This window comes from Melopsittacus undulatus, chromosome 5 (genome assembly GCF_012275295.1).
Source record: "Melopsittacus undulatus isolate bMelUnd1 chromosome 5, bMelUnd1.mat.Z, whole genome shotgun sequence".
Lineage (NCBI taxonomy): Eukaryota > Metazoa > Chordata > Aves > Psittaciformes > Psittaculidae > Melopsittacus > Melopsittacus undulatus.
In genome coordinates this window covers 41,400,750-41,428,296 of record NC_047531.1, presented here as the reverse complement: position 1 = coordinate 41,428,296, position 27,547 = coordinate 41,400,750, and the positions used below count along the sequence as shown (strand labels likewise).

Genomic DNA, 27,547 nt, shown 5'->3' with positions numbered 1-27,547 from the left:
GCTATGATAGTATACTTCAGTGCCTGCTGACCTAGCTGTAGCTTGGGATAGGACTAGCATTGCTGGTCAAGGCACAAAAAGTAAGAAACATTAAAGAAAAAAAAAAGGTCCCTGGTCACTTCAAGATTTGTATAATTTCTTCTCTCATAGCTCTTATGTTCCACACCACCCTTGATTTAAACCAGTGTGAGATACAGCTCACATATTCTCTCTCTTCCTTGAATATACAAGTGACATTTGCTTAAGTCGTCACAACTTCTCTTTCATGCTTGGAGAAGGGAGTCTTGCGAGTTGACACTGAACTGAATACAGCATGTTTTCTTCTCCACTTATTCTGAAGCTTGGATCAGAAATGACCCAAGGTTTCCTTTGTCTCTAAAGGTGCTTGGAGCACGTATGAAGCCTTGTAAAATGTGACCAGACACCAACTTCAGGACTGGGGGGAAAGGGGATAGTTATGCTTCAGATATATTTGCTTTGTTTCCAACCTAAGTGTACCATATTTAAATCACCTGCTAGGTATTCATCTGTGTAGGCATGGACATTAAGGAGATGAAAATAACTGGAGTTAAAATGGGTGCTTTTTATGGTTATGATGGCTATACTCCCTAGGAGATGACTTTTTGTCTATGTGAATGCATTACTAGGGGATTTGTCATGATAACAGAGGTTGTAGCTTCTAGTGACCATGACTTTAGGAGTCATACACTTGAGCAGTTATAGATGTTTTCACTTGGTGACAAGCTTGTTGGCTGTTAAGAGACTCACAGCTCCAAATGCAGGCAGCAGTATGAATACCTTGCTCTCACACCTTAGTTTCTTTCTGAACTCCTCCTCCATTTCTCAGCCTCTTTCTGAACTCTAGCCATTTTTCACTTAAAATTAGTTTCTGCCTTGTATTTGTAGAGATTTTAATGTGCATTAAATACAGAGGGTCTTGGCAGCCTCCAGGGGCTAGGGATGCTTGGAGAAATATCAAAAGAAGAATGGCTGTAACAGATAGATAGCTTCTGTTTCTCCATCGGAGTACCCCTGTGAAAAGCTTACTCCTCTACAAGGAGTATTCCCTTATTCCTATTCCTCAACAAGACAGTCTTTTGAATACCTGTGTAATTTTTTATTGAGCATCTGCTAGCGAAAGGGGATGTATCGGTGATAGATGCTTGGTGAAGGAACCAACTGTTATTGTTCATTTCAGGGCCTCTTAAAGTCCACTGCCTGCTTTGGTGCCATTCACTGTGTGCTTGGGATGTCTGTCCTGGTGTTGTGAGTTCTCCTTTCTGCTTCCTCACCCTTCCACTTTACTCTTTCTTCCCATGTTTATTAGAACTGAAAATGTACAGCATGGGTCAAGAGGATTGAAGTAACCTAGTGTAGGGGCTGAGATGGGTAGACAGACAGTGGTAGACCATGCCAGTGGTTCATGTGTTCAAAACATTATCACAGGAAATAACTTGTATACTTGGTTTTGTAAATGTATGTGTGAAGCACTTGTTAAAGTGTTGAACCATGGTGTAAGAAGTATGCTGTGTCTAGAAATTACTAAAATCATAGAATCATAGAATCATAGAATAGTTAGGATTGGAAAGGACCTCAAGATCATCTAGTTCCAATCCCCCTGCCATGGGCAGGGACACCTCACACTAAACCATATCACCCAAGGCTTCATCCAACCTGGTCTTGAACACTGCCAGGGATGGAGCATTCACAACCTCCCTGGGCAACCCATTCCAGTGCCTCACCACCCTAACAGTAAAGAATTTCTTCCTTAGATCCAGTCTAAACCTCTGCTGTTTAAGTTTCAATCCGTTACCCCTTGTCCTATCACTACAGTCCCTAATGAATAGTCCCTCTCCAGCATCCCTGTAGGCCCCTTCAGATACTGGAAGGCTGCTATGAGGTCTCCACGCAGCCTTCTCTTCTCCAGGCTGAACAGCCCCAAATTTCTCAGCCTGTCTTCATATTGGAGGTGCTCCAGTCCCCTGATCATCCTCGTGGCCTCCTCTGGACTTGTTCCAACAGTTCCATGTCCTTTTATGTTGAGGACACCAGAACTGCACACAATACTCCAAGTGAGGTCTCATGAGAGCAGAGTAGAGGGGCAGGATCACCTGCTTTGACCTGCTGGTCACGCTCCTTTTGATGCAGCCCAGGATACGGTTGGCTTTCTGGGCTGCCAGCGCACACTGAGGCTGGCTCATGTTCATTTTCTCATTGACCAAAACCTCCAAGTCCTTCTCTGCAGGGCTGCTCTGAATTTCCTTTTTGCCCAACCTGTAGCTGTGCCTGGGATTGCTCTGACCCAGGTGTAGGACCTTACACTTGTCATGGTTAAACTTCATGAGGTTGGCATCAGCCCACCTCACAAGTGTGTCAAGGTCCCTCTGAATGGCATTCCTTCCCTCTAGCGTATCAACAGAACCACACAGCTTGGTGTCATCGGCAAACTTGCTGAGGGCACACTCAATTCTATTGTCCATGTCAGTGACAAAGATGTTGAACAAGACCCATCCCAACACTGATCCCTGAGGGACACCACTCGTTACTGATCTCCAGCTGGACATTGAACCGTTGACCACAACTCTTTGAGTGCGACCATCCAGCCAGTTCTTTATCCGCCGAGTGCTCCACCTATCAAATTGATGACACTCCAATTTAGAGACAAGGATGTCATGTGGGACAGTGTCGAACGCTTTGCACAAGTCCAGGTAGATGACGTCAACTGCTCCACCCCTGTCCATCAGTTCCGTAGCCCCGTCATAGAAGACCACCAAATTGGTCAGGCAGGATTTTCCTCTAGTAAAGCCATGCTGGCTGTCACCAAGCACCTTGTTGTTTTTCATGTGCCCTAGCATGCCTTCCAGGAGAATCTGCTCCCAGATTTTGCCAGGCACAGAGGTGAGACTGACTGGTCTGTAATTCCCCAGATCATCCATTTTCCCCTTCTTGAAAATGGGGGTTATATTTCCCTTTTTCCAGTCATCAGGAACTTCACCTGACTGCCATGATTTTTCAAATATGATGGCCAGTGGCTTTGCAACTTCATTCGCCAGCTCCTTCAGGACACGCAGATGGATTTCATCAGGTCCCATGGACTTGTGTACATTCAGGTTCTTAAGATGGTCTCGAACCAGATCCTCATGTACAGTGGGCCCAAGGTCTAGGTTTTCACCGTCCTTGTGTCCGCCTTCCAAGACTTGGGTGCTGCGGTCAGAGCCTTTGCCAGTGAAGACCGTGGCAAAGAAGCCATTCAGAACCTCAGCCTTCTCCAAGTCCTGTGTAGCCAGTTCTCCTGAAAGTTTCCAGAGGGAGCCTACATTGTCCTTAGTCTGTTTTTTAGCTGCTACATACCTATAAAATCCCTTCCTGTTATCTTTGACATCCCTTGCCAAGTTTAGCTCCAATTGGGCCTTAGCTTTCCTAACTTGGTCCCTAACTACCCTGACAATATCCCTGTATTCATCCCAGGCCACCTGTCCTTGTTTCCACCTTTTATAATCCTCTTTTTTCTTGTGAATTTTTCTCAGCAGCTCCTTATCCATCCAAGGAGGTCTCCTGCCCCTCCTGCTGCACTTCCTTCTAGTTGGGACGCAACACTCCTGAGCTTGTAGCAGGTGACCCTTGAATATTAACCAAGAGTCTTGGGCCCCCCTTGCCCTCTAGGGCTATATCCCATGGAACCTTGCTAAGCAGGTTCCTGAAGAGTCCAAAGTCTGCTCTCTTGAAGTCCAGGGCAGTGAGCTTACTGCACACTCTTCTCACTCAGGACCTCAAATTTTCGACCATCTCATGATGACTGCATCCAAGATTTCCCTGAAGAGTCACATTTCATAAAATGATCAATATTATCTTATTTTGTTCCTGAGTTTTTGGTGGACCTGTAAAACAGGTGTCTGCTGCTGTCCAAAGTCATCTAGGAGCAGCAAAACTGACAGCTAATGTTGTCAGCTCCTAAAAACTTCAGCTTTGGAATGATAAAATTCTTAATAATTACAGCTTTTATTAAAAAAAAACCAATAATCTAGTCACTATGGTCTTGGGGAAGGTTTTGTAAACAAGAAATACAAAGAGAGGCTTAGAAAGGAGAGTGTGATGTAAGGGTTTTTTGAAGTTGATGTCAGAAAAGTTTCTGGAGCCATAAGCCCAGAATTTTTGAACTCACAGTGTTGAATGAATGGACCTGCTTTTCCCATTTATCAATAACAGCACAGATTTGTTCTGGCTAGTTTTGTACATAGACCATGCCCAAATTTCTCTTCTGTCCTCCTTTACATTATCACTGTGATATTTCTGAGCTAGTGTGACTTGGCATGCCAGAGGTCTCTTTGCTCTTGTTCAGTACAGGTTTGGTGATTCTGTTGCTCTTGCAAAAAAACAAACAAATGAACAAAAATCCTTATTCTTATTTTCTTGCTATCCAGTTCAATGTGGTGATTTTCAGGGAAGCTTTGAACTCTTTAACCGGATTCTCAAATGGTGGCTTGTGAGCATTTTTATAGCTCAGATAACAAAACTATTAAAAAGGTAAATTAATGGTTTTGAGATTGAGGCAGGGGAATGATCCATTTCTTTTTTTTTTTTTCTTTCCTTTATCCTTTTACTCATAGTGCCTTCTGCTCCTGCCAGGATACAGTGCTGAGATTTGGGAGACATTGCATTAAACTGCCTGGCTCCAGAAACTATTTTTTTGAAGTGCAGCTGATCCTTGGGAAGAATGAATGTCAGTGTTAAAAATGACACCGGCTACCAACTCTGATCCAGCGAAACAGTATCTAAGAAAATTTCAGTGCTCAGTGATGACTACATAATTCATCACTGCTTTATTTTGTATAGCCTTTCACACAGACTGAATCCCTGTATGCATGCTTTAGAAAGTTAAATAACAGTTGCACAGATAATGGCAGCAGAGGGAGAAAGAAATTAGGAGACAAAGACACAGGCAAAAAGACAGAGTGTCTGAGGTTTGGGAAGTGATGTTTAATGAGCCAAAAGGATATGGGAGCAGGATGTTTTATAAGAAGGATTTGTAGAAAAGATTTTCATCTCCACATAAAGAGAAATCAAGCACGGAGTTGTGTTACCATTTAAGGTAAACTTGAAGTAAAACCTCTCCTCACAGAGGTTTTTTTAAACTTTTCGTTTTTCTCATTACCTTTTTTTTGTTGTTTTCCTGCAGAGCAGAATTTGTAACTGACAGATGGGATGTGTTTGTCATCACAGGTTCTGAGTCTGCTTCTCCGTGTCGCACCTTGGAGTTTCTAGCTGGCACCATTACCTCCAACGAGTGGAGTTCTCCCACCTCCCCTGAGGGGAGCAACGACTCAGGGGGCAGTGAGGCCTTGGACAAACCTATTGACAATGACGCGGAGGGTGTGTGGAGTCCGGACATTGAGCAGAGCTTCCAGGAAGCGCTAGCCATCTACCCACCATGTGGACGGCGGAAGATTATCTTGTCAGACGAAGGCAAGATGTATGGTAAGGACAAAGGACACGTCACAGCACTCGAGGCAGAATGCCCTGTGCAAGCCCCTTGCTTTGTACCAAATGATGTTCTGAATGAGCTCTTTTTCTCTCAGGTATTTCTAAGTTCATGCAGTTGGTTGCTTCAAGTTGTGTTTAGGAAAATTAGTGAAGATTTTAACATTCACAGATCAGAAAGAATTATAGATGTCTTTTTTAGGGGCGTATCAGTAAGTATCTCTACTCATCTTCAGTAATAAGTATTACTACTCATCTTCAATAAGTAGCTCTAGTATCCTAGAGTTGGGCATGCTGCTGAAATAATCTCCGAATCAGGATAGATGTCATGTAATGGCTTTGTGTTGTGACTAAGTCTATCTTTTATGGTATCTCTTGCTGCAGTCTCCAATATTCTTGTTATCCTAACAGGTAAAGTTCTGCATCTCTGTGCTAAACGGTAGAAGTTCAGCCCCATAACTCCTGAATGGCTTTGCTGGTGGTGTGCAAACACCATTTTGTTAACTAGCTGTGCTTTTCACATCTTAGGAGCAGAAAATGGATCTCTGGCTGCCCCCTTTCGTTGTAGTTTGCCTTCTTGGAGCCCTGGCATGAATGTCTTTCACCTGTAGGTTCTTTCTCAGCTAGCTAGATAACCAACCCTGAATGCAGAGAAATGGTGGCTTGCAGCTGCAGCAGAAGTCAACTTTTTGGGTGGTAGACATGATTTTGAATTGGATTTTGGACCTATTTCTCAGTTAATTTTTTTCTCTTGATTTGTATCTGCAAAAAAGCTGATCTGAGCTGGATTCTCAGTTCAGTGTTGGAATAAGCTACCTAGTTGGAATAAGCTACCTGGTATTTCTGTGACTTAAAAGCACACCAAAGGCTGAGAGTGCCCAATATTTGGTTAAAAGTCCCAAGGTGTCTAAACTGTTCTTCAAAGCACTAGCAAAGATAGGGAAAGCAGCCCTCTCCCTACCATGTCAGTGCTTGGGGGGGGTTTACCTTTAAATTGGAATCTGTGCATCTATACTGCCCCCATCGTGGGAGCACCATGCCCTGAAGCTTCAGATGGAGCACTTCACAAGTCATTCCACAGGTTTCTGTCCCACCATCGAGCCATTGTTCGCTGAATAGATTGCTCTCACTGTGGGGGCATGGGTGAGGTCTTGTTTACAGAACCTTATCTACTATGGATGGTTTTACTGGGTACATACACCATTGTGTCTGACCACAGCAATATATATTGACTAAGGCAGATCACCCTGAGGCTCAGCAGTTGTCAATATTCTTATGTAGAGATCAATTCGTGCTCTATGCCAGTACAAATGTTTTTGTGGTTGTGCTGTGGAGCCGACCAAGGAACTGATCCAGCGTAAAACTAAGAGCCACAAAGGGGGGAAAAAAGTGAACTTAATTTTGCATAAGCCCCCAGATTTGTTTCACTGCACAGCTGCACAACTGCTTGTGCCAGTACTTAGGGACGGTATGAGGAAAAGGGAATGAGCAGCCTTGTTTGAAGTGAGGGTAAGACTGCTTCTTTCAGAAGCAGTATTTGCTTTAAAATGTTACTCAAACTAATATATTACTTTAAAATCCTCTCCATAGTTATTAAGCATAGATTGGTGACATGGTCCTTGCTGCTGTCAGTTTGCAAAACTGGCTTGTTGCACTAATTTTCATAACAGGTGACTTAAAACTACTGGTGGAAAATTACAGTTGTGTTTTAAGGCTGCCTTAATTCACTGATCATTCTGCATGGTCCCTGAAATACTTCAGCTTTAGAGTGAACGTTTGGAGCAAAAAGGGAAACAGACCAGAAAGATTTCGGTGATGGAGTGAGAGCAAAAGTAAAAGCAAAGTAGAATGGACTGCTGCAAGCAGCAGGGTTGGGGCCTCACGTAGCATGAACTGGTGTTCAGTGGGAAGTCTCTAGTTAACTGGACTGGAGAGCTGCAGAAGGCAGGTCACCCACTTGCAGTTTGAAAAGCTGGGGCTAGGCTCTGGGAGAAGGGAGCAGCTTTCCTGCAGGCCCTCCCCCACGACTCCAAATGGGACAGTGTCCCTGCTTGCCTTCAGTGCACCTGTTCCAGCATGGACGGTTGGTTCGATGTGCTCCTGACAGAACCCAAGGCACTGATTTATGCCCTCCTTTGCTTACTAGCCTCCAGGATTCACGCCAAGGAAGTGGGGCCCAGCCTGGGATCTATAGAAAGATATGACCAGGCACGGAGAATAAATATAGTCCCTGATTTCATCTTCACTGCTTGTGAGCCAGCTCACGAACAGGACAAGCTCTGTGTGGAGCTGGCGCTGCCCCCAAGGGACAGTTGTTTAGCTGTCCCGTGACTGACTTGCAGAGTTTGCTGAACCGAGGGGCGAGGTGTTAGAGAGAAATGTATATATGCCCCTTTCCCTTGACAAAAGTTGAAGCATTTCACTGTTCCCCACCGGTGTCCTTGCTGCTTTCTTTTCTTTCATTGTGTTTTTCCCTGCTAGATGAATTCCATTACTGGAGACAGCATCCTGACTGAATAGGCACATTACAGAGTACTGCTTTCATTCTCCTCTCCAGAAGTCTCTGCTTACCACCTACTTAAGGCATGAAAAGTTGTCTTGTTGGATAGGGATGCTGTATTTTCTCCTGATCATTGTGTTGACATTAGAAGCAATGAGGCTGGTATCTCCTGGCATCTTCACTACTGGTTTAGAGAAAGAAGAGGCGAAGAGCTTAGTACCTTTGTATAATTTGCATGGAGATGGCAGGTAGAGGAAGTCTCCCAACACTACTTAGGACAGAGAAATAAAAAATAGTAATTAGCAAAGTGAGTACTTTGACAAAACACTGTTGGGGCCTTGGTTTACAACTGAGGAAGTAAGAGCTTGGAAGAAATGAGCTACTGCCTTAGCTGCCCAGGGTTTCCTTTCACTGCACAAACATCTGACTTGGAGCACCTTTTCTCTAAGAGGAGCTAGAATGGGTGGCTGTGTGTTAGATTGCTGTTCTGTATGAGGCAGTAGTTTAACAACTATACAAATAGTTTGGCCATTTCTGTGCTGAGCAGGGTGGGGCAGACAGCTGGGGGCAGTCATCTATCTCCCAGGCTGTACCATCTGTTGGTGAGTCAAAGCCCTGACACAGCGCATAGGAAATACTTCAAGACATCCGAAGCTCTGAGGCTGAGTGATAAAAGGATAGTTAACCATGTTAGAACCTGGAGCCGTCAGTGAACTGCAAGGACTTGAGCTTGCAACGTGAATTAAGCTGGCATAAACGGTCAATCTGATGCTAAAACCTACCATGTCACAGGTGGTCCTTCCCACCCCTGTTGCGAAGTGACTAGGTAGATTTGTAGGATATTGCCTTTGTCTCAGAGGGATATGGTATCAGTTAATGTTTTCTATGACCTCAAATAGTAACTGAAACTGGAAATCAATAAAATAAACCCGAGGAAGCACTGCCTGTCCCAGTTCATAAACACTTCTCCTTGAGGGGTGGGAGGAGCATGGCAGCTATTACAAATAGGAAAACCTTCAAGGTGTCGGTCTCCACACGCTTTATTGTAGATCTACTTTAGCATCTCACCTAATGTTGTTTCAGTCAAAGCAACTGGAACATGCTGAGAATGTGCTCAGTTGATGCTGAACTGGCTGGCCCAGGTAATTGCAAAATTTGTATTTCAGCTGTGATATCCATTAAATACTTCTGCAGTTCCTATGTTTTCCATTATTGTGACCTAGTGAACCATAGAAGAGCCCTTTTTTATCCCACAGTTTTGATAACAAAATTGAATTTCTCATTTGAAACACTAGAAGACAGATGAAAATTAGATTCATGGACAGTTGGTCAGGATGCAGACTTTTCCCTTCTCTCTTTTCCTAGTGTTAGGTGTGATGTTGTTGGGCTTGCTCAATAACAAGGTTTTATTTCACTGAGTCAGCTTTTAACTTTGCTTTTGTGTGGTTCTAATCCTTTGGTGTTGACTAGATGAAGACTGATTTCTGGAGGCATTTGCAGCAGCTTAAACTTCTGCTGGGGTATGTAAAGTTTTCCTTCCATCTCCTTTGTAAGCTGAGGTTAGGATTCTTCAAGTTAAACTGTGTGTTAGTTTAACTGGTGTTTTTTCCATGCAAACATAAAAAGAAATATTCTTCCATGAGTACCAAGCAATTCCTGAATATTGAGGAATGTATCACTTTTTGAAATGCCAACCAGCCAGGAAACTGCTTGCTGTTAGTAGAATTAGTAGTGGCTGTGGCATCTTCCCTTAACATGCTTAGTACTGAACAGAAATATCATTAGCAGTTTTATTGTGTATTACATGTTTTCAAAATTACTGTGACTATTTTGGGGGGGGGGCTTTATTCTGTTGTTTCATCAAAGGGCACATACTTCTTCTTCTTGGCCTTTTTGGGTTTTTAGAAGCCTTGTAGCCCTGTTCTTAACTGTCAGGCTTAAACCCAAGCATGTTGTGTAGGATTGTATTTTTCTCACTGTATGTGTCTGTAGCCACAGAGCTTTCATCACGTTCAAGCAACTTCCTTCATTAACTACACTGCAGTACTCTTTTGGCTCTTCCTCTAACTTTTTAATTTCTAAATTTCAGACATTCAGTAATTCTCCAAGATAGACTTGCTCTGTAGTGGTGTACTGGGTAACTTTGCACATTTCCAGTGGTTTTCTGAAAAGTTCAGTAAAAAAGCCTTAGTGGGTTTTTTGGTTTTTTGTTTTGTTTTTCTTTTTTTTTTTTACATTTTTAAAAACACTGTGTTCTTTCACAATTTGATCCAAATATTTCTAGTTGCTAATCTGCTCTTAAATATACAAATTGTTAATTTATATTTAAAATTTCAGGTTGAATTCAAAACCTGGGGACAAAATCAGACATGGAAAATGAAAATGAACAATGTCCACTGAGCTGGGTTTTTTTTCTTTAAACCAGGTGCATGTAAAGCTCTCTTCTGGACAGGTTTTTGTGAACACATTACCAGAAAGATCTCAAAAACATAGAGTGAGTTCTGAGAAGAGCAGCAAGCATACCAGACTGAACACTGAGCTCTGGGAGTTGAAGGGACTGATTTAGGATGAAAGATTAAAGTAGCTAAATATACATAGCTTGGCTAAGCGATGACTGAAAGGTGGAGGGTGGGGGGACACATAATGACAGTCTAAAAATATTTGAAGGGTGTTAACATTTAAGAGGGAGAGGGATTTTATGTGGAACATGTGAGCATGACTAGGATTAATGGGGGAGAAAGAAGGAATATAGGCTGGTCATCAGAAGAAGCTTCATGATAGCATCCGTGCTGAGGGATCTCTCCTCTGTAAGGAGTTAGAATGAAAATTAGTTACAATGAAATGTCAGGGACTTTTAAAGTTGTTGCAGACAAAATGTTTGTAAAACTAGTCCCAAGAAATGATGCATATGTATGTGTTTTGTATAAGAGGTTCATTCTAGTTTAGATGTATTATGATTTTACAGAAGAAACAGAGAACATGGGCATTAGGTGGTGATCAAATATGGCTTTTCAATATAAATATCTGATTTTTTTTTCCAAAATTGTTAATATTACAACTTTTACTGTCTGTGGGTTTATGACGTATAAATTTATTCAACTGATGGACACAGAGGCATTTCCTCAGGTCTGAAACAGGAAGAGCAAACTTCAGGGTAAACACTAGGAGTTCTTTCTCAGAATTTGTCTTCTGTTGGTTAGTCAGACATTGGGTAGAGAAGGGTGATAGCATTTCTCAAGCAAGGGGGTGCATGTACCTAGGGAGAGATGCAAAGTGTCAATATGCAGGTTGCATGGAGACCTCACAGAAGAAAAAAGTAACTTTCTTATTTACAGTACATGTAATCAAAAGCTATCACATGAACTCTCTTCTAAAGTCTCTTTAAAAGGCATACTTTATTGCTGGAGAGCATATAGCTTAACAAAACCAGTACAAGAAAACATAACCATTCCCTGTTCTTGTGCCTTACAGGGTTTCCCAAAAGTGAAGGAAAGCAGCTTGATAAGAGAAAGACAATATTACAGCAAAAAGAAGAGGCAGTATTCTCATGAATTTAGGATCCAGATACTGAGCACAGGAGAAGTAGGACTGCCTATTGGTTTAAACAGTTGCTCATTACCTAATCCATAACAAGCCCTGTATTGTCTGCATATGATGAAGATCTGGGCAGTGAAACTGGAAGGCTGTGTGCAGGTTGTGCCCAGACAGATGGTCTTTTAAGTCTGTTGGTCACTGGCAGAGCTGACTTAAACCTCTGGGGCCTGGGTACACCTGCTGCTGAAGGGTGCATAGCCAGCAGCTGTTCCTCATTGCTGTCACCTTGAACTTGTGACCCATCTTCTGGTTACTCCAAATTCCCTGAGGCTCACTGCATGCACATACACAGGCATGGTCTTGCTCTGTCACTAGCTTCTTGAACAGGAATTTACATTTTCAGTTAAAACTTTTTAATGTAAAATGTTTTCGGAATCACTCTTTTTTTTTTACTTGAGTGTCATTTGTGCAATAATTACAAATCACTTTTCAGGAGTTTAGACGGGAGTTTGTGGTCCAGAGTGGAAAGAGTGTAACCAGTGCTTTTGAGACGACCCAGTAGGAATGACCCATGCTGTTGACTGCAAGTGCTGTAGATGTAAGCCTATTTCTAAGTGTGACAGTATTAGCACAATGTTGCCTTCAACCGTTACTGGGGATTACGAGCATTCCTGCATATGATCACTGCGTCATCATCTTTAGTTGTAGAATCATAGAAAATGGTGCTGGGAGGGACCTTCAAAGGACATCTACTCTATTCCTGTGCCTGGAAGCAAAGCCAGCTCTACTTAAGCTGCTCATGTCTAGTCTGATCCTTTATGGTTAAGGAGAATGATTTAGCAATTCTAGATACAGCAGCTTTCATCTAGAAAGTATTGAAGCACTTAGGTATTTGTAATTTTCCTTCTGGACCTATATGCATTTTTAGGTATCCCTGCAGCTTAAATAGTTCTGTCATCCTCCTTTTCCTACTCTCCTGAGTAGGAGATTCACTGCCTGAATCCTGGTTGCCCAGCTATCTATCAGACTTATACTGTAAACTCAGTCAGGGAACAGGTGTTTAAAGAATGTAGAACAGAATTGCTTCAGTATTAGGAACAGAAGGAGAGCAGTGTCAAAATATCAGCAGCCCACCATAAGGAGTTTTATGAACTTGGCCTAACTTGTTTATTATCTAAACTAGTTCCTGTATAGCTACTTAGTTATGAAGCCTGCGTTTCTGCTAGGCTTTTCTGTCCACGTTATTTTTTCACCTGTTGCAGAATATGACATCTTTAACAAACAGTTCTAGTTGTAGCAACTAGCATCTTTGCTAGTGCATGGTAAAGAATAAAAGTGCATATTCATACAATGAGAGAACATCTTTTGCTCCCCTTGAAGTTGCTGCATAATTTTCAGCCAGTTGGCTAGGACTGGGTCCTGGTGTAATACATATCAAGTGAAGCAGTCACAGCTCATCACAGGACTAAGCCAGACTAGGCTGGATGCCTTGAGAATTGCATTAGTTCTGTGCTGGTCATGCAGCAAGTGGCTGCTTGGATCTCACAGACCCCTTTTAGCTCTGATTTCTGTGATAGCTGAAGCTTTGAGTACTGGGTCAGCCAGTTACCTGGGTATGCACAAGATGGATTAACACTTGGGCAGAAATCTGCAAGAGACAGTGTGCTTTTGGTGCCAGCAGAGGTAGCTGACTGAAAAATGAGGACAGATGCTGGAGTTTTTGCTGTTGTTTGAGGCAGTATCACTGAAGTGCTATTGAGCATTGCTTTCAGATACCCTTGAGCTATTGGAAGTTATTGAAACAAGCAGACAAGGCATTTCTTGACCTGAGGAAGAATTTAGTAGATGTCTGGGTCTATAATTTAGAACTTGGACTCCTGGGAACTGGAAGATGTTGTTTGACATGCCTTTCCTTATTGTAGGATTGTTATTGGCTATTTGGGGTGTTATTTGATATACTCTCTGGCATATGAAGGACTCATATTACTGTATGCAGCTGCTTTGATGTGACTGTGGGATTTCCCAGGCGAATTGAATTTAAACGATTTCTGTAAGATTCTCATCAGTCTTACTCTGGGAAGTACCAGAACAAGTCCCAGCTCCGTTCCTGTTGCAGCCCTTAATGTGTATATGGAGGAGTACTTATTGGATGGATTATCTTACATTTCTGTGGCCTGAGGTGATAATGTGGGAAAACACAGCTGATGAGGACATTCAATTTATGCACTGAAAATCTGTATTAGAGGCTAAGGGGCAGTCAAGAGCTGCATAGCCTGGAGCTTCCCATTATAGGCTATTGGAGAGGGATTTCTGCATGCATACGTTGTTGTACTTTAGTGAAAGCTCGTCTTCAGAAGGAGTAACTTCACGTGCCTTTGGGGCAGTAATTAGGAGGCACTGTCTAGCCTTCAGACAAATGATGAAAGCACAGGAGGAGCCTTGCCCATCTTCTTACCAGTAGGTATGCAAGTGAGCAGTTAGGTGGAGTCCAGTTCCAGGCTACGGTTTCTCTAGTGGCAAGACTGGTTTAAACAGTTCTGCCCTGATTCTTTGTTCTGCTGTGCCAATGCTGTGGCCAATGTAGCCACAAAATGGCCTCGTTCACCAATCCAATTAAAAATAAGCTGATTGGGAAAAAATGAAATAAAACCAACAACAAAATCTAAGTGGGGAAGGGCTTATTTTTAAATTTTTGGTAATTAGAGTAGTGCACTCTCCCACCCCAACCTTTTTCCAGCTGCACAGAGGAGTTAATGGAGTATTGCACGAGGAGGACTGACCATCTGAGGAGAAGCACCTTTTCAAGTTGTTTTGCTGATCGAGAATTTGTTGCTGTAACTACACATGTGGTAATTAACTCTTAATTTATCTCCACTCTTTCTTTGGCATCACTAAGAAGCTTCCCAAAACTTGCAGCATCTGTAATTATTATCCCCCAGTCATGCACCTTGCATAAAGTATCAAAATGGCCATCAAGAACCAGTGGTTTCTAAATGGAAATAGCACTTGTTGGGTTTCTGGCTGTGAATTTTAGGTTGTAGAATGGAAAAGGATTAAACACTAACCTTCCCGGCAAAAGGCCTTTCACTGTAGGTGTGGTGTCAGTATTTAGACTGGTTAGTAAGTAAGACAACTGAGTTTATGACCTCAGACAGACTGATCAACAGATTTCCATTTCCCCATGTGAGGTGGTTGAGTGGCACATTCTGCACAGCAAATAAAGCTTCAACTTCTCTGTCATTGCAGAAGAGAAAGGAGCTCAGCACTTGCACAGTCAAATGATGATGAAAACAGGTATGTAGGGGAAGAGCTGACAATGTAGTGGTGCTAATCACTTCAGTATCGTGTTTCCAGGGATCTGATTGTTTTGATACTGTTTTTCAGAAGCACTGTTTCAGCTTTCTTTGAGTCTTCTCAAAGTCCCTTATTGTAGGGGCTGCATGAGCTCAGGGAACCTTGTGGAAGGTTAATACTGAGCAAATTCAAGCATGGAATGAATGGTCAGTGAAGAAACTTCTCACAGCTGAATATACTGCAGTTCTGCATTGGTGGAGGGAGAGATGCTTTCATAGCGTAGGTTAGCACAATAAAATGCGCTGTTTTTCTATCTTTCCCGTCTTTCATAGGAAATGATTCTAGTATGATGATCATAGCGGTGTATTGAGTTCTTTTATTGCCTCCTGAATACAGTTCTCTGGATTCAGTGTAGAAGTTGGGAATAAAAATCCAGGTAGTTGAAAAAAGCCTCAAAAGGAGCTTGGTTAGAGTGAGCTTCATAATTTTTAATATATCACTTAAAAAGTTGTCCCCAGCTCTGAACTGTAAATAAATATACTGCTCTCGAGACTGTCTACTGCTGTTGGGGCTACTTCCCACAGGCATTTGCCACAGCTGCAGTCCAGATAAATGGGAGAAACAATACACCATGCTATATTACTTGCTCTGTATGTTTAATTTATAGGTACCAACAAAGACTGAAGACCAGTGAAGAGCAAACTACAGAGTTTAGAGATTAATGGTGGGGGAGTGAGGGTGGAGGGTCCCAAGGAAAGGTGGAAAGATAGGGATAAATAGGGAGATGTTTGATGCAGAGTTTTTATTGACTTTGACAGCCTTAGCTCTGGTAGTGGAATCATTAGTAAAAGTAGCTTTTTGTGCTGAACATCATCACTGTATTATGTAAGTTGTATAGCAAGACAAAGTTCAGAAAGAGGGGGAGAAGGATCTATAGGATAGAGGCCAAAGTATAAAACTTCACAAACAAGTTTCCTTCAAAAGAGATTTTAAGGTTGAAAGCAAGCATGCTAATAATCAAAAAAGGTGCTACATTAATGATTGACAAAAGTCAAGGAAGATAGGACAGGATGAAAGAAACTGAGGCCGAAGAAGGAAAGGTTGTGTATGGCATTTTCTCTTGAAAAACTGTGAAGCTAGCAGAATTTTCTCACCAAGGGTTTGGTAAGAAAAGACAGCTTGTGATGAAGGGAAAGTCTCATAATGATAGCATTAAAACAGATATTAAGGATTATATCAGTAAGACTTGACTGTCCATGCATCTTGATGAGAAGATGGGATTAGCCATCAGAAAGAAAAAAATGTGGGGATTTTTTTCCCCACGTGCACTTCCTGGAATGGGTAATGCCCAGGAAGGCATTTAGTGCAGCTGGGAGGAGGAAGCAGTGTAAGTGGAGAGGGAAAGTAAGGCTGTGCAGGTAAGTATGGGCTGGAGCAGACCCCAGAGCAGTTAGTCCCGTATGTGCATGCAAACATAACACATACTGCTTTCGCCTTAAATGTTATTCTAGTAAGGCTTGCTCGGCAATTAGTTTTGCTTTGTATGCATAGAGAAACATTGATGTTTGGCAGACTGCTGAGGTGTTCTTCAATTCCCTCCTGTGTCTAAATTTATTGTCATGCTGCCTGATGCACACAGTTCATTATGTTTATGTTAATTGTGATCAACAGTTAACTAAATGCTTAGCAAGTTTAGCAAATAGCTGTGCCCCAGGAGTTATCATTAGATGACACAAAGAAATTGAAATGATAGTTTAGATGTGTTTCTTGACCTTGCTTTCACTAGCCTTTCATTGAATACAGATGGATAGTTGCTTCTGTAGTTCTCATATCTTTGCTGCGTTTCACATGTAGGTGCACATGTTTGCTTTGGGTACAGAAAAGGTATTGCTGCAAAAAAGCAGATACTTTCATGCAGTTTCCCCCGGAAGGATTTTGCAGAAATCATTGAGCTCTTTGCTCTCACCCATCACAGAAGAGAGGCTTTTGCTGGTTCTGTTTTGTTTGGCAACAGGTGTGCAAGGAAGTCTTGGGCTTAGATATGCTTTATCTCTTCAAGCCCCAGAGAAGCCTCTCGCACAAGCAGTAATACACGTCTGCTAACAGAAAGTGAGTACAAAGCTCTCAGTGAAAAAGCATTTTGGGAAATGCTTTCTATGGCTCTTGGGATTCCCTTGCTTGTCTTCCTTCCTTACAGGCAGACACTTCTCTTACATGGAAAGGTGCACGAGTGTAGAATGGAGACTCAAAAAAACCTTGATTCACTTCTCTTAGCAACACCTTCCTGGGTAACCAAATGCAAAGTTTTGCAATTCAGTGTAAGATGGAGTAGGAGTTAAACTGATGCCCTTTGAAATGTATCTGCTAGGAGTGAGAGTTAAAGAACATGTGAGTATCTCTTTACTCCTTTTTCATGCCATGTTTCCAAGGGGAAGGCTGCAGGGAGGATAAAGGTGCTGTGCTGCAGTTGGTATGTTGGCTAGAGCTTCATGAAACCCAATGCGCAGTTTTGACAGAGGGGGCACAACTGTTGGCAGGTTCTGGTGACCGTGGCAAGCCTCAGCGGGAGTTATTCTAAGAATACAACATATGATCAGATTACCGAGGGACACTTTACATAGCTCTAAAAAATGAACCATCTGACAGTTTATGACAGCTCAGCCTGTTCCAGCCAAATGAGAAGTGTGCTAGTCTCTGCTGACCCTGCAGCTAGGGTTGTGAGACAAAGAAAGCACTTTCCAGAGGCTGTGAACCTACAGGCTTCTATCTGTGTAATACCTGCTTACATCTAACTTTAGATAAGGAAACCAAAAGATGTTTAGGACTTGTTTCTCTTGCAGTTTTGATTCCTGGTAATTTAACACATTCTTGCTGCAGTTTATTTGCCTTGGCAATTTGTATAGTTGTATATTTAATAATTCCTGTGATGCTGATGTCTTTGTAAAGTGATCTGGGTTTTTTGTTTTTTGCTACTAGTATCTCTATTAACTTAATATACCCTGCCACCTTGTTTTTTTCCCTGGTTCTGTGGGGACATGCTTCTGGAAGAAGAAAGCTGTATGAGAGGTGGAGACAAGTGGGAAGTGACTTCTAAAGCTGGACAATTTGAGGATCTACATTTGAATACTCTAGAATTTCTCTCTAGAGTCTTTCTATACCAGCTTCTAATATGTACAATTTATACAACAGTCTCCCCTCCCTCTAATCTTCTCCAGTGAAGTGCATTGCCTGAGATAGCATTGGAATTTTTGCTGATGTCAAAGACAAATGGTTAAATGCATGCTCAAGGAAACACACTTTCCCAAGCTGTCTGCAGTTTACTGCCTCTCCTCCCCACTGCCTGGTCTCAGCTTCCTTCGTTTTATTCCCTGTAATACTCAGTTCCTCCTAATTCCTTTCAGGTGCTGCATGGTGCAGGAGGTTGGGGGTAATTGTGTAAAGGTTTCTTTCTGCTAGCCCTTGCTTTTTAGTTTGTTGGGTTTTTGGTTTGGGGTTTTTTTGTTTGTTTGTTTATTTGGGGCTTTTTTTCCCTTTTTTTTTGGGGGGGTGTGTGTTTTGGTTTTGTTTTCTCTGGTGCTCCTTATTTCTTGCTGCTTCTCTGCTCCTGTGTGAATTCTCAATGGGCTGCAGGCCTTTCAGGGTTGTCCCTGCTCTGCCATGTGTCTTCCATCGGCTGCAGTTGCCTCAAAGTGTACTTCTTCTGCCATGGAGCACCTCTTTTCAAGAGCACCTTTCCAGCCATGTCCCCAACAGTGTCCCCTACCATGTGTCTCCTTTTCTCCTTTGTTTTGTCCAAATGTGTCTTTTTACATGCCTTGCATTTCTCTTTCCTGTGCGTCTGCATATGTGTCTTTTTTGTGGTTCCTTTTGCGTGTCTCTGTCTGTCTCCTGCCCCTAGTGGCTATTGCCCTTTCCAAAATACTATTTATTTATTTAGTTACTTATTTGAATAGGGGTAGCATGTGCTTCTCTGACTGGGTCAAGGGTTTTGATGGGTTGTTGTTTTCATGCATTTTGGAGATGGCTGGAACTGACTGTGGGTGGCACAGGGCTGTTCATGGCATCCTGTTACACGGATTACTCCTGCAGCCTTCTGCTGCTGAAGCAGAATAGTGCTCTTTCAGACTAATTAGTTTGTGTAATTTGTTGACTTTCATTGAATCAGAGCAAAACTTGCTCTACAACATGTATTATCTGTTTGGGAATCCTTTGTGATTCGTTTTACAAGGATGATCCATAGTTGACACAGTGTTTTGAGAATTTCCATGTGTTCAAATCGTCAGTATACCCCAATATGCACCCTTTAAAAGTTTGCCTGAAACTCACCACATCCACTTCTTCTCAAGGCTAGTTTTTCCTCTTGCTTCCACTAACTCATTCTCTTTGCCCTTCAGAGAGTCCTTGTGACGTATATAAATTTTCATTCTTTATAGACAATTGGGTTTGAGCCTGGTTTGGTTCTGCACACTTCCCACTTCTGATGTGAGTCAAAACATCCTGAAATCTTGCACATGCTGACATCTGTGCGAGAAGGATCACTCCGCTTGTTTCTTACCTTTCAACCTGAATCCTTGTCCAATGGATGGAGGCTTTGAAAAGCCATAAATACTATTCCTGAGACCAGAAAAAGTGGTGTGTGTGTGTGTTGCTAGTAATTGGTGTCAGCTTTGTAAAAATAGTTACATTGGTCGGAAAAGCAGACAGGAAGAAGGTAGCATGACAGCATCTACTCTGGTCAAACACTCCTGGGCATGTCACTGTGCTAATGCTGAAACTGTGTAACTGAAGAGGTCAGTGGTTATGTGCTGGGCATTGTGTTTCTGGCACAGTGTGTTTCCTAATTTGTGTATAGAGAAGCTGGAGCTGTTTTCTCAACCATAGGCCTGATCTCTTCTCCCAAGGGAATGAGGAGAGCTTCTGTAATGACAGTATTAGGAAAAGATTAAGATCTGTAAATGTAAAATGCTTTCCTATCCCTGTGTAAGCTTTTGTTTTGTTTCATGAATATGAACTAAATCTGGTCATTGACATTTACATTCTTCTGTTTCAGAAACAGATGGAATTAGTAACTTTGCCAGCCCTTCCCTGAAGGGTTGGGTGTTCAGTTTCTAGCACAGTCTTTCATTGCATCAAGCTTTTTTCAGGGTTGGGTTGTACAGGGGGTTTAAACTACAAACAAGTGTCAACCTTTTCATAGAATGTTAAACTAGTGGAATAAATTTTGCATCTATTTTCACTGCTTGCATTTTTGATGTCTGTAATGCCCTAATACACAACTTCTCAATTCAGCCCATAAACATTCCATAGATAATAATTGGGATATTACAATTTTGTTATAAATAAACTTCACAAGAGCTGTGGCATTGCTTTCCAGTTTATTCTGACTTAATTCCTCAAACATTTGCAGCTGTATAAGATGTCTCACAGCGTTGCACTTCTGACTCCCAACTTTTTATAAAGGTTCTTTATTGCTACTAGTGTGGTCACTACAAATGTTTTATTTTGCTGGGACTGTGCTTTCTATCATGCTTTCTGCCTTGAATCAGCCTAGAGTTCAGATGTGTATCTGCTGCTTTTCTGGTTTTACTCTTTATGACTTCATCTCCAGGAAAAGAATAAAACCTGTGTGTCTTAGATTTGGTGTATGGGAGCCAGTGTACTCAACCTGTATAGTGTGCCTCATGCCTTGGTGTCCACTCAAACAGTTCTGTGGTGCTAGCTGTCAATCAGGTCTAAGCTCGCTTCTCCTATTCACTGCTAAAGTTGTTGGTAGTTCAGCCTTTTCTGCTTCTCTTCCTGATTTTTTTATTTTAAATCCTGGACCTGAGTCTTCTGCAGTTTTCTGCTTTCATTCCAAGCAATTTAAAATGCTGTACCAGTGACCTTGTAGCTTCAGGTTTTGTTATCCATTTAATTCATGTTATTCTTAACACCTTTTCCCTCATCTGTCACTGTGACCATCTTTACTTTGCATCTCTGCACTGGTCTCTCCTCTCACATCACACATAAAGCTACTTGTCTTCATTTCCTGTATCACGTCACACTGATAAATTCTGCATTGCTGTTTCCATGTACTTCCTCATTTTTGTTCATTTTCTTGTACTTAAGTTCACAGAATGACAGACTGAGGTTGGAAGGGACCTCTTCACATTGTCTAGTCTCGCCCTATTGCTGAAGCAGTGTCAGCTACAGCAGGTTGCACAGGATTGTATCCAGTCAGGTTTCGAGTATTCTCCAAGGATGGAAACTCTACAACCTCTCTGAGCAGCCTGTACCAATATTTGACCAACTTTCCAGCAAAAAAAAAAGTTTTCTCTCTTCTCTGCTTTGTTTTCAGGTGGAATTTCACGTCTTTCAGTTTGTGCCCTTTTGTTTCTTGTCCTATCACTTGGCACTGTTGAGAGGAGGCTTGTTTTCTCTTCTTCATTGCCTCCCATCAGGTATTCATATGAATAGATTAAAAGCTCCCACTGAGTCTTCTCCAGGCTGAACAGTCTCAGGTCATTCACCTTCTAGTCATATAAATGTTTCTCCTGTCTCTTAATAATTTCTGTGGACCTTTTGCTGGACTCGCTCCAGTATTTCCACATCTTTCTTGTGCTGAGGAGCCCAGAACTGGACATAGTACTCCAAATGTTGCCTCAGCAGTGCTGAGTAGAGATGAAGGATCACCTCCCTTGACCTGCTGGCAATAACCTGAGATGATGTTGGTCTTCTTTGCCTTCGGGTGCATTGCTGGCTCACTGTCTGCTTGTTCTCAACCAGGACCACATCCACTGAGTCAATTTTCAATCCACCTACTTGTTCGCTTAGCTAGCCTGTAATTTGTCAGGGTTGCCTATGAGAATATTATGGAAAGCAAAGTCAAAAGCCTTACTAGAATCACAGTATATACAGCTCTGTACTCATCCACCTTACTGTAGAAACTGCCAGGTCAGTTTAAATATGATTTCCAATTTGTAAATCTCTGTGGACTACTTCCAGTTGTCTTCTTGTCCTTCATGTATCTGGAAATGGTTCCCAGGATTACATGTTCCATCACCTACCAGGGACTGAGGCTAGGCTGACTGGCCTGTTATTTCCTGCATCTTCCTTTTTCCTGTTCTGAGTGTTCTAGGGTGAGTGGCTTTCCTTTTTCTCCTCTGAACTGGTATTTTTGATCCATGTTTACAGACTCTACACACTATGGAAATATAATTATTAAGCAAAGCACATGGTTCTCCTTTTTATTGATAGTTTTAAGCTACACAGATGCAAGCTGGGAAATAGAATTTGCAGTCCAAGGTTCTACTCCTAAAACTCAGACCGTGTGAACTAATGAGTACCTTTCGAAGTCAGAAAATAGTGTGACTGACAGGAGTATCACCCTAGTGCTGATGTCTATAGACAGCTAATTCCATAATGCATCTTTCCCAGAGTTCATAGCTTCCTAAACTCGTATTTGCATTATTTCTCTGTTCCAGGCCGAAATGAGCTGATTGCCCGCTATATTAAGCTGAGAACAGGGAAAACACGCACAAGGAAACAGGTAAGTATAAAGTTTTACCTGTAAATATTAGTTTTTTGGGACCACTAGACATGATGAGGGCTTATGAGAACAAATACCTTGTTGTTCACTTGCTTATTACCTTTTAGTGTTGCTGGAAAGAGGTGGTTGTGCTGCAGTGGTTAATAAGAATGGTGGGAAGAGTCAGCTCAGGCGTTTTACAGTAGGACTGTAATGCTCGTCTCCCAGCCACATTGAGAGAGAAAATTTTCTGCTGTTAAACGGTGTGTGATTTCATTTGCTGGGTTTACTAATTTCAGTGAACATCAGTAGTCCTCTATATGAAGAATTGTGTTCTGTCCAAATAGATGGACAGCTGTGGTGATTTTGAAAATAGCCATGGCATGGGATGAGAAAAGGATCTTTTTAATTTGGGGATGATAGTCCAGGCTATGCTGGACAAAGCACAGAGCAACTAGACCTGCTTTGGGCAGGGGGGTGGTGAATAACATCCAGAAGTTCCTTCCAATCTAAATTATTTTGTGATGCGTTTTGGCCCACATTAGATATGGGGAAATTCTGAAAGTCATTATATAGTGACAGGGGGATATAGAAGGGGATATAGAACATGGTTTTCCCTTCTTTCAAGAAGAGGCTAAGATGGGGAACGAAGAGATCAGAACTGTCAGTCCCTCGGTTTAAGGATGGGCTCTTCAGTTTTAAATGAGGTCTCTGACTTGATAAAGCCACTGAATTGGAAAATGTCTTAAATGGGACCTTTGCTGGTCCTCCACTTAATTTAATTTCACTTAAGTTATATTTAGAAAAGCATTTCATTGTTATCTTCAACTCCCTCTCCCCCCAGTCCTAAATAGCTCCCTATTGCACAGTGTGCCTAAAGTATGTTTAGTTCTGCAAGCAGCTACCAAGTACTTCTCTGAAGTGAAGATGGATTTTGTCTTTTCAATGCAGGTATCTAGTCACATCCAGGTCCTGGCAAGGCGGAAAGCTAGAGAGATCCAAGCCAAGCTCAAGGTATGATGGGTGACCTTTAACATACCACCAAGCCCCCTGAGTCAGCTATTCTTCCCTCATCCATTCCCTCCTTGAATAGCTTTAAGAAAGGGTGAGATTAACTGCTGAGTTTTAGTAAACTGCTGTCATCCAAGTCTGAAGGACCCTTAGACTTGGGAATATGCTTAGAGTTTGTTGTTACAAATGCTGACCAGTAGTAATCAGTTCCTGGTGTTGTTGCAGCCCTGGGAAAAGGTAGCCTTACAGTCACTACAGTGCTAGTTCCACCTCTACTAGTGGTAGTGATGTGGAGTTGTTTGTGAGAAGGTGTTCCTAGTTGGCATAAACATTGAGAGGAAACAATAAAGCCATTTGGCTTCTTCTCAGGTAAAATGGTGCCAGCTGAATAGACTTTGCTCCTTGATTAATTCAGACCTAATTTGAAGAGACCTGGGCTAATGAGATGGAAAATTTGGTTTACTACTAGCTTGAGCAAATCTGTGTTTTCCTTTCTACAGGAAGAGCTCTAAGATCACAGTAATGAACTGATGCCTCTTGACCATTTGTTTACACTGATTTGAAGCAGGGTGATGGTTTATGTGCTCAGATTGAATTGCAAGAAATATCAAGAAGGTTGAGTTTATGGATGATAATTGCACAAGAGGGTGAAGGGCTTGCTGAGCAGGATTTGAGGCCTGGGCCTTGTTATGTATTATTGAAACAGCCAGAGAAGGAAGGTGCGTGCTGACCTTCCTGATTTGCTATGGTAATATATGATCTAGAAAGAAGTGTGTTTGCTTCATGCTTCAGGTGATGGTGAGGATCTTGACAGCCCAGTCCATCCCTAACTGTTGAGTGGATGGCTGTTAGTATGTGCTTCCTCTTTGCTGGCCAGGCAACTCCTTACTGGGCAGTAAGAGGAGTGGACTGTCTGTGAGTGAACTGTTAGCACTCAGTATTGACCAGTGTTGAAGTTCATGGATCTCTATTGCAGCTAGTGATTACCCCTAAGTCATGACTGCACCCTCCACATCCCATCCCCAGCTGCATTGTAGAAAAGGGTGTTATGTCTGTCATTAGCCTGTTGTGTTTCCAGTTGCTCTGATAAAGAGAAGGAGCCACAAATTACAGCTATCTAATCGTGCTTCTAGGTAGGGCTGCCTAAGCCTGAAACCTGTGGTGCTGTTAAGTGGTCAATTCAGGTGGAGGCTCGCTTGAGAGGCGAGTTAGAGCAAGTAGGAAACAGCAACTGCCTGGGGTGTTAAAAGATTTACTGCTACTTATATCTGTAACTTTGATTCCATTCCTTGCATGTCACAGCTCTGGGATTTGGCATGATTGAAAAGCCAGTCAGCCGAGCCCGTTTCCACTTAGCACACAGGAGCTGGCTGTTTTTGTTCTCAGGGAATGAAGGTGTCTCAGGGAGCTCTATGGAGCCATTGGTTGTTCTCCTTTTACACCACCCCAGGCCATGCTGTGAGCTCTGCCCAGCTGCCTGCAGTGAACCATTCGCCAGTACCAGACTGTTCCTTTCTGCCTGCAGAGGCAAGTCTATAGCTCTGATTCAACTCATTTACTTCTTTGCTTTTGCTAGTCATTTTCATAGAGCAAGTAAATGAAATCACAAAAGCTGCTGCCTTTCTCCCAGGTTCCTGCTGATAGCAGTATGTTCTACTACCACTGTTCATTTTCCATAGCAAGTATATGTTTTCATATTTATATCCTAGAGATCAGAGCAGCTACATGCTGACTTTTCAGAGCAGTTATCATAATACGACTATTTTCAGACAAATTGGCCTATCTCCTAACAGATATATGTGCCTATAACATATAGAGGTGGGAAGGTAGGATAAAGCTTGGAGAAAAGTCTGTTCCCAGAAGTCAGTAGTTTTCTGTGTCCTGGGTGGCTAACAGATAACATTGTGTACTAAGGAAAAAGAGGGAAATAGTGGTGGTACTATTATCCTTATTATTATTATTCTGCATTTTGAGAAAAATAAAATACAAACATTGCAAACGTTTGGTAAAAGTTTTTTGTCTACTTTAATACTTGCACAGGTAAATGCCTCTTCCCCATAAACTCAGGTAGACAAAAATGATTTTTCCAGCAAGAATGTAAGGGAAGAAAAAAAATCTTTTTCTGCAATGGCAACTGCAAGAAAATGGCAATGTCAAGAAAAAAAACTCAAACCCAACAAAACCCAAAAGAATCCTTACCTTAAAAAATGTTGGAGGTAATCCTTAAATCATTCTCTAAAACATCATTTGAACTGGAGGATCTTGGGTGCTTTCTCTACAGTCAAAATGTTTCCCTTTCATTCACCTAAATGGTACCAACAGGAGTCACAGACTCTCTGGAAAAGATTTGTAGGTTTCCCCTACTGATCATTCCACTTAAACATTGTAATTTATTCTGGAGCTTTTGTTATGCCTCCTCCAAATGATTTTGTGCTAGACACATCAGAATCACTGGGCTCTGGACTTTAGAAAACCTTACAGAAAGTGGAGGGGTTAGAACGAATGGAGACGCAAGGGTGAGAACTTAATGCAGTTCAGTGAATGCAGCTGGGAGGTGAGAATCCCTGAAGACAGCCAGAGCTTATCTCTTTCAGCAGTTTCTCCAAGCCATGAGTTCATCTGTGGCATCACCATTATAGTTATTTGACAGATAAATCTGGAGTGCTTGAAAGATTAAGATTATTTGTAGGGGATGCGGGAGGAAAGGGAGAATGTGGGGAAGCACTTCTGTTGATATATTTATTCCTTGGAAGAAGAAATTAAGAACGCTATTTGTTTTAAACATATATCATACCACTTAGTTGCTGTGCCATCATTACCTGTAAAAATGTGTGGAGTTCCACAGCCATGTTAAACTACAAGGTGGAATGTCGTTGCATATGTGCCCTGGGAGTGTATTAAGATTTTTTGTTTCCCCAGGGATGGGAATAAAATGGTCACCTCTACCTGAGTCTAATGTGGTCCCAAACAGCAGGTAGTCTGTTTGCAGTGATGGTGACAAACTCCTTTTGTGAATTTGTTTTTAGAGGATTTTTTTTGCTAAGCAAGAGTCTTTCCGTTTGAATATTCTTGCCAGTTATTAAAAACAAGAATCAATTAGGGTTGTACTTTCCTTAATGAAACATTTCTGCTCTGCAGCTGAAAGCCTTCAGACAGAAAGGATAAATACTTAGCAGTCTCTAAACCAGTGATCCCAGCATTTCAGAAAGGGTGGTTAATCACATTGGAAGCTATAGTAATGGGTGAAAGACTTGATTCTTAGGACAGTTATTGGTAAGCCTGCCGCCCAAGTTCTTGTTCCCTGCAAAGAAGCTGATGAGAATCCTGGTTATGCAGCATTAGACCAGGCAATTTGTTTATCATTATAATAATTCTGGGTTTCTTCTGTTTTCTTTCTACTCTTGCCCATAGGATCAGGCAGCTAAAGATAAAGCCATGCAGAGTATGGCTACAATGTCATCTGCCCAGATTATCTCTGCAACTGCCTTCCATAGTAAAATGGCCTTGCCTGGTCTCCCACGACCTGCCTACCCTGCTGTTTCTGGGGTGAGTGAATCAGTGTCTCAGCAGAGTTGGGCTGAAGACACTTGAGTAGTTCAAAGGATGTTGGCATCTGCTCATGAAAATTCTGAGAGTATTAGAATAGGCCACAAAACTCATGGCAAAAATTTGTCATGTGGCTTCAACATTTTGGGTCTGATTCTTTGCTCCCACTGAATAGAGTTTCATTATATATACAAGCGAGAGAACAATTGGATCCTTTGGGTTTTCAGCTGCCTGAAATATCTTTAGGTATCTGTATCACTTTCCCAGTCCAGGATCTTGTTGGATTAAAACCGTTTGAGCCATCATGACCCTTCCTCAAGTTTATCATTCCCAAGCTCCTCCTGAGTGCTTAGATTACAAACTGATGACCCTTAGATAAAATCCTTAATAGATGAGGCCTGTCAGCATCCCTTATCCTATGAGCTGGACCTAATGAGTTTTTGCTGAGCATTGATTTCTGCCAAAATACTTGTGTGTGGAGCTCTTCTGGGGAAAATGGTCCTTCTAAGAGGGTGAGCATCATTAAAGCTTTGAAGACAGAGGCGCAAGGTGCATACATAGTGTTTAACATTAAAACCACTATTCAGTTGCTTATGTGTCACTAATAGTAGTGTGCAGAAAGAAAACTGTGACCAATCAGCACCTCCATGAGGAAGAAAGTGAAAACGTTGAAAGAA

General features: G+C 42.0%; 1 protein-coding gene across 3 annotated transcripts in view; it reads left to right on the top strand.

Annotated features, from left to right (window-relative positions):
• The window catches only part of TEAD4 (TEA domain transcription factor 4), a 55,861-nt gene that overhangs the window by 11,583 nt on the left and 16,731 nt on the right, over positions 1–27,547 (top strand). For all 3 annotated transcript variants that reach the window (XM_005150232.1, XM_031050139.1, XM_031050140.1), the window contains 4 exons: positions 5,221–5,475; positions 22,270–22,334; positions 23,265–23,327; positions 26,736–26,870. In XM_005150232.1, the coding sequence (XP_005150289.1) occupies positions 5,469–5,475; positions 22,270–22,334; positions 23,265–23,327; positions 26,736–26,870 (270 nt within the window). In that variant the 5' untranslated portion in view covers positions 5,221–5,468. The remainder of the gene's footprint in view (positions 1–5,220; positions 5,476–22,269; positions 22,335–23,264; positions 23,328–26,735; positions 26,871–27,547) is intronic.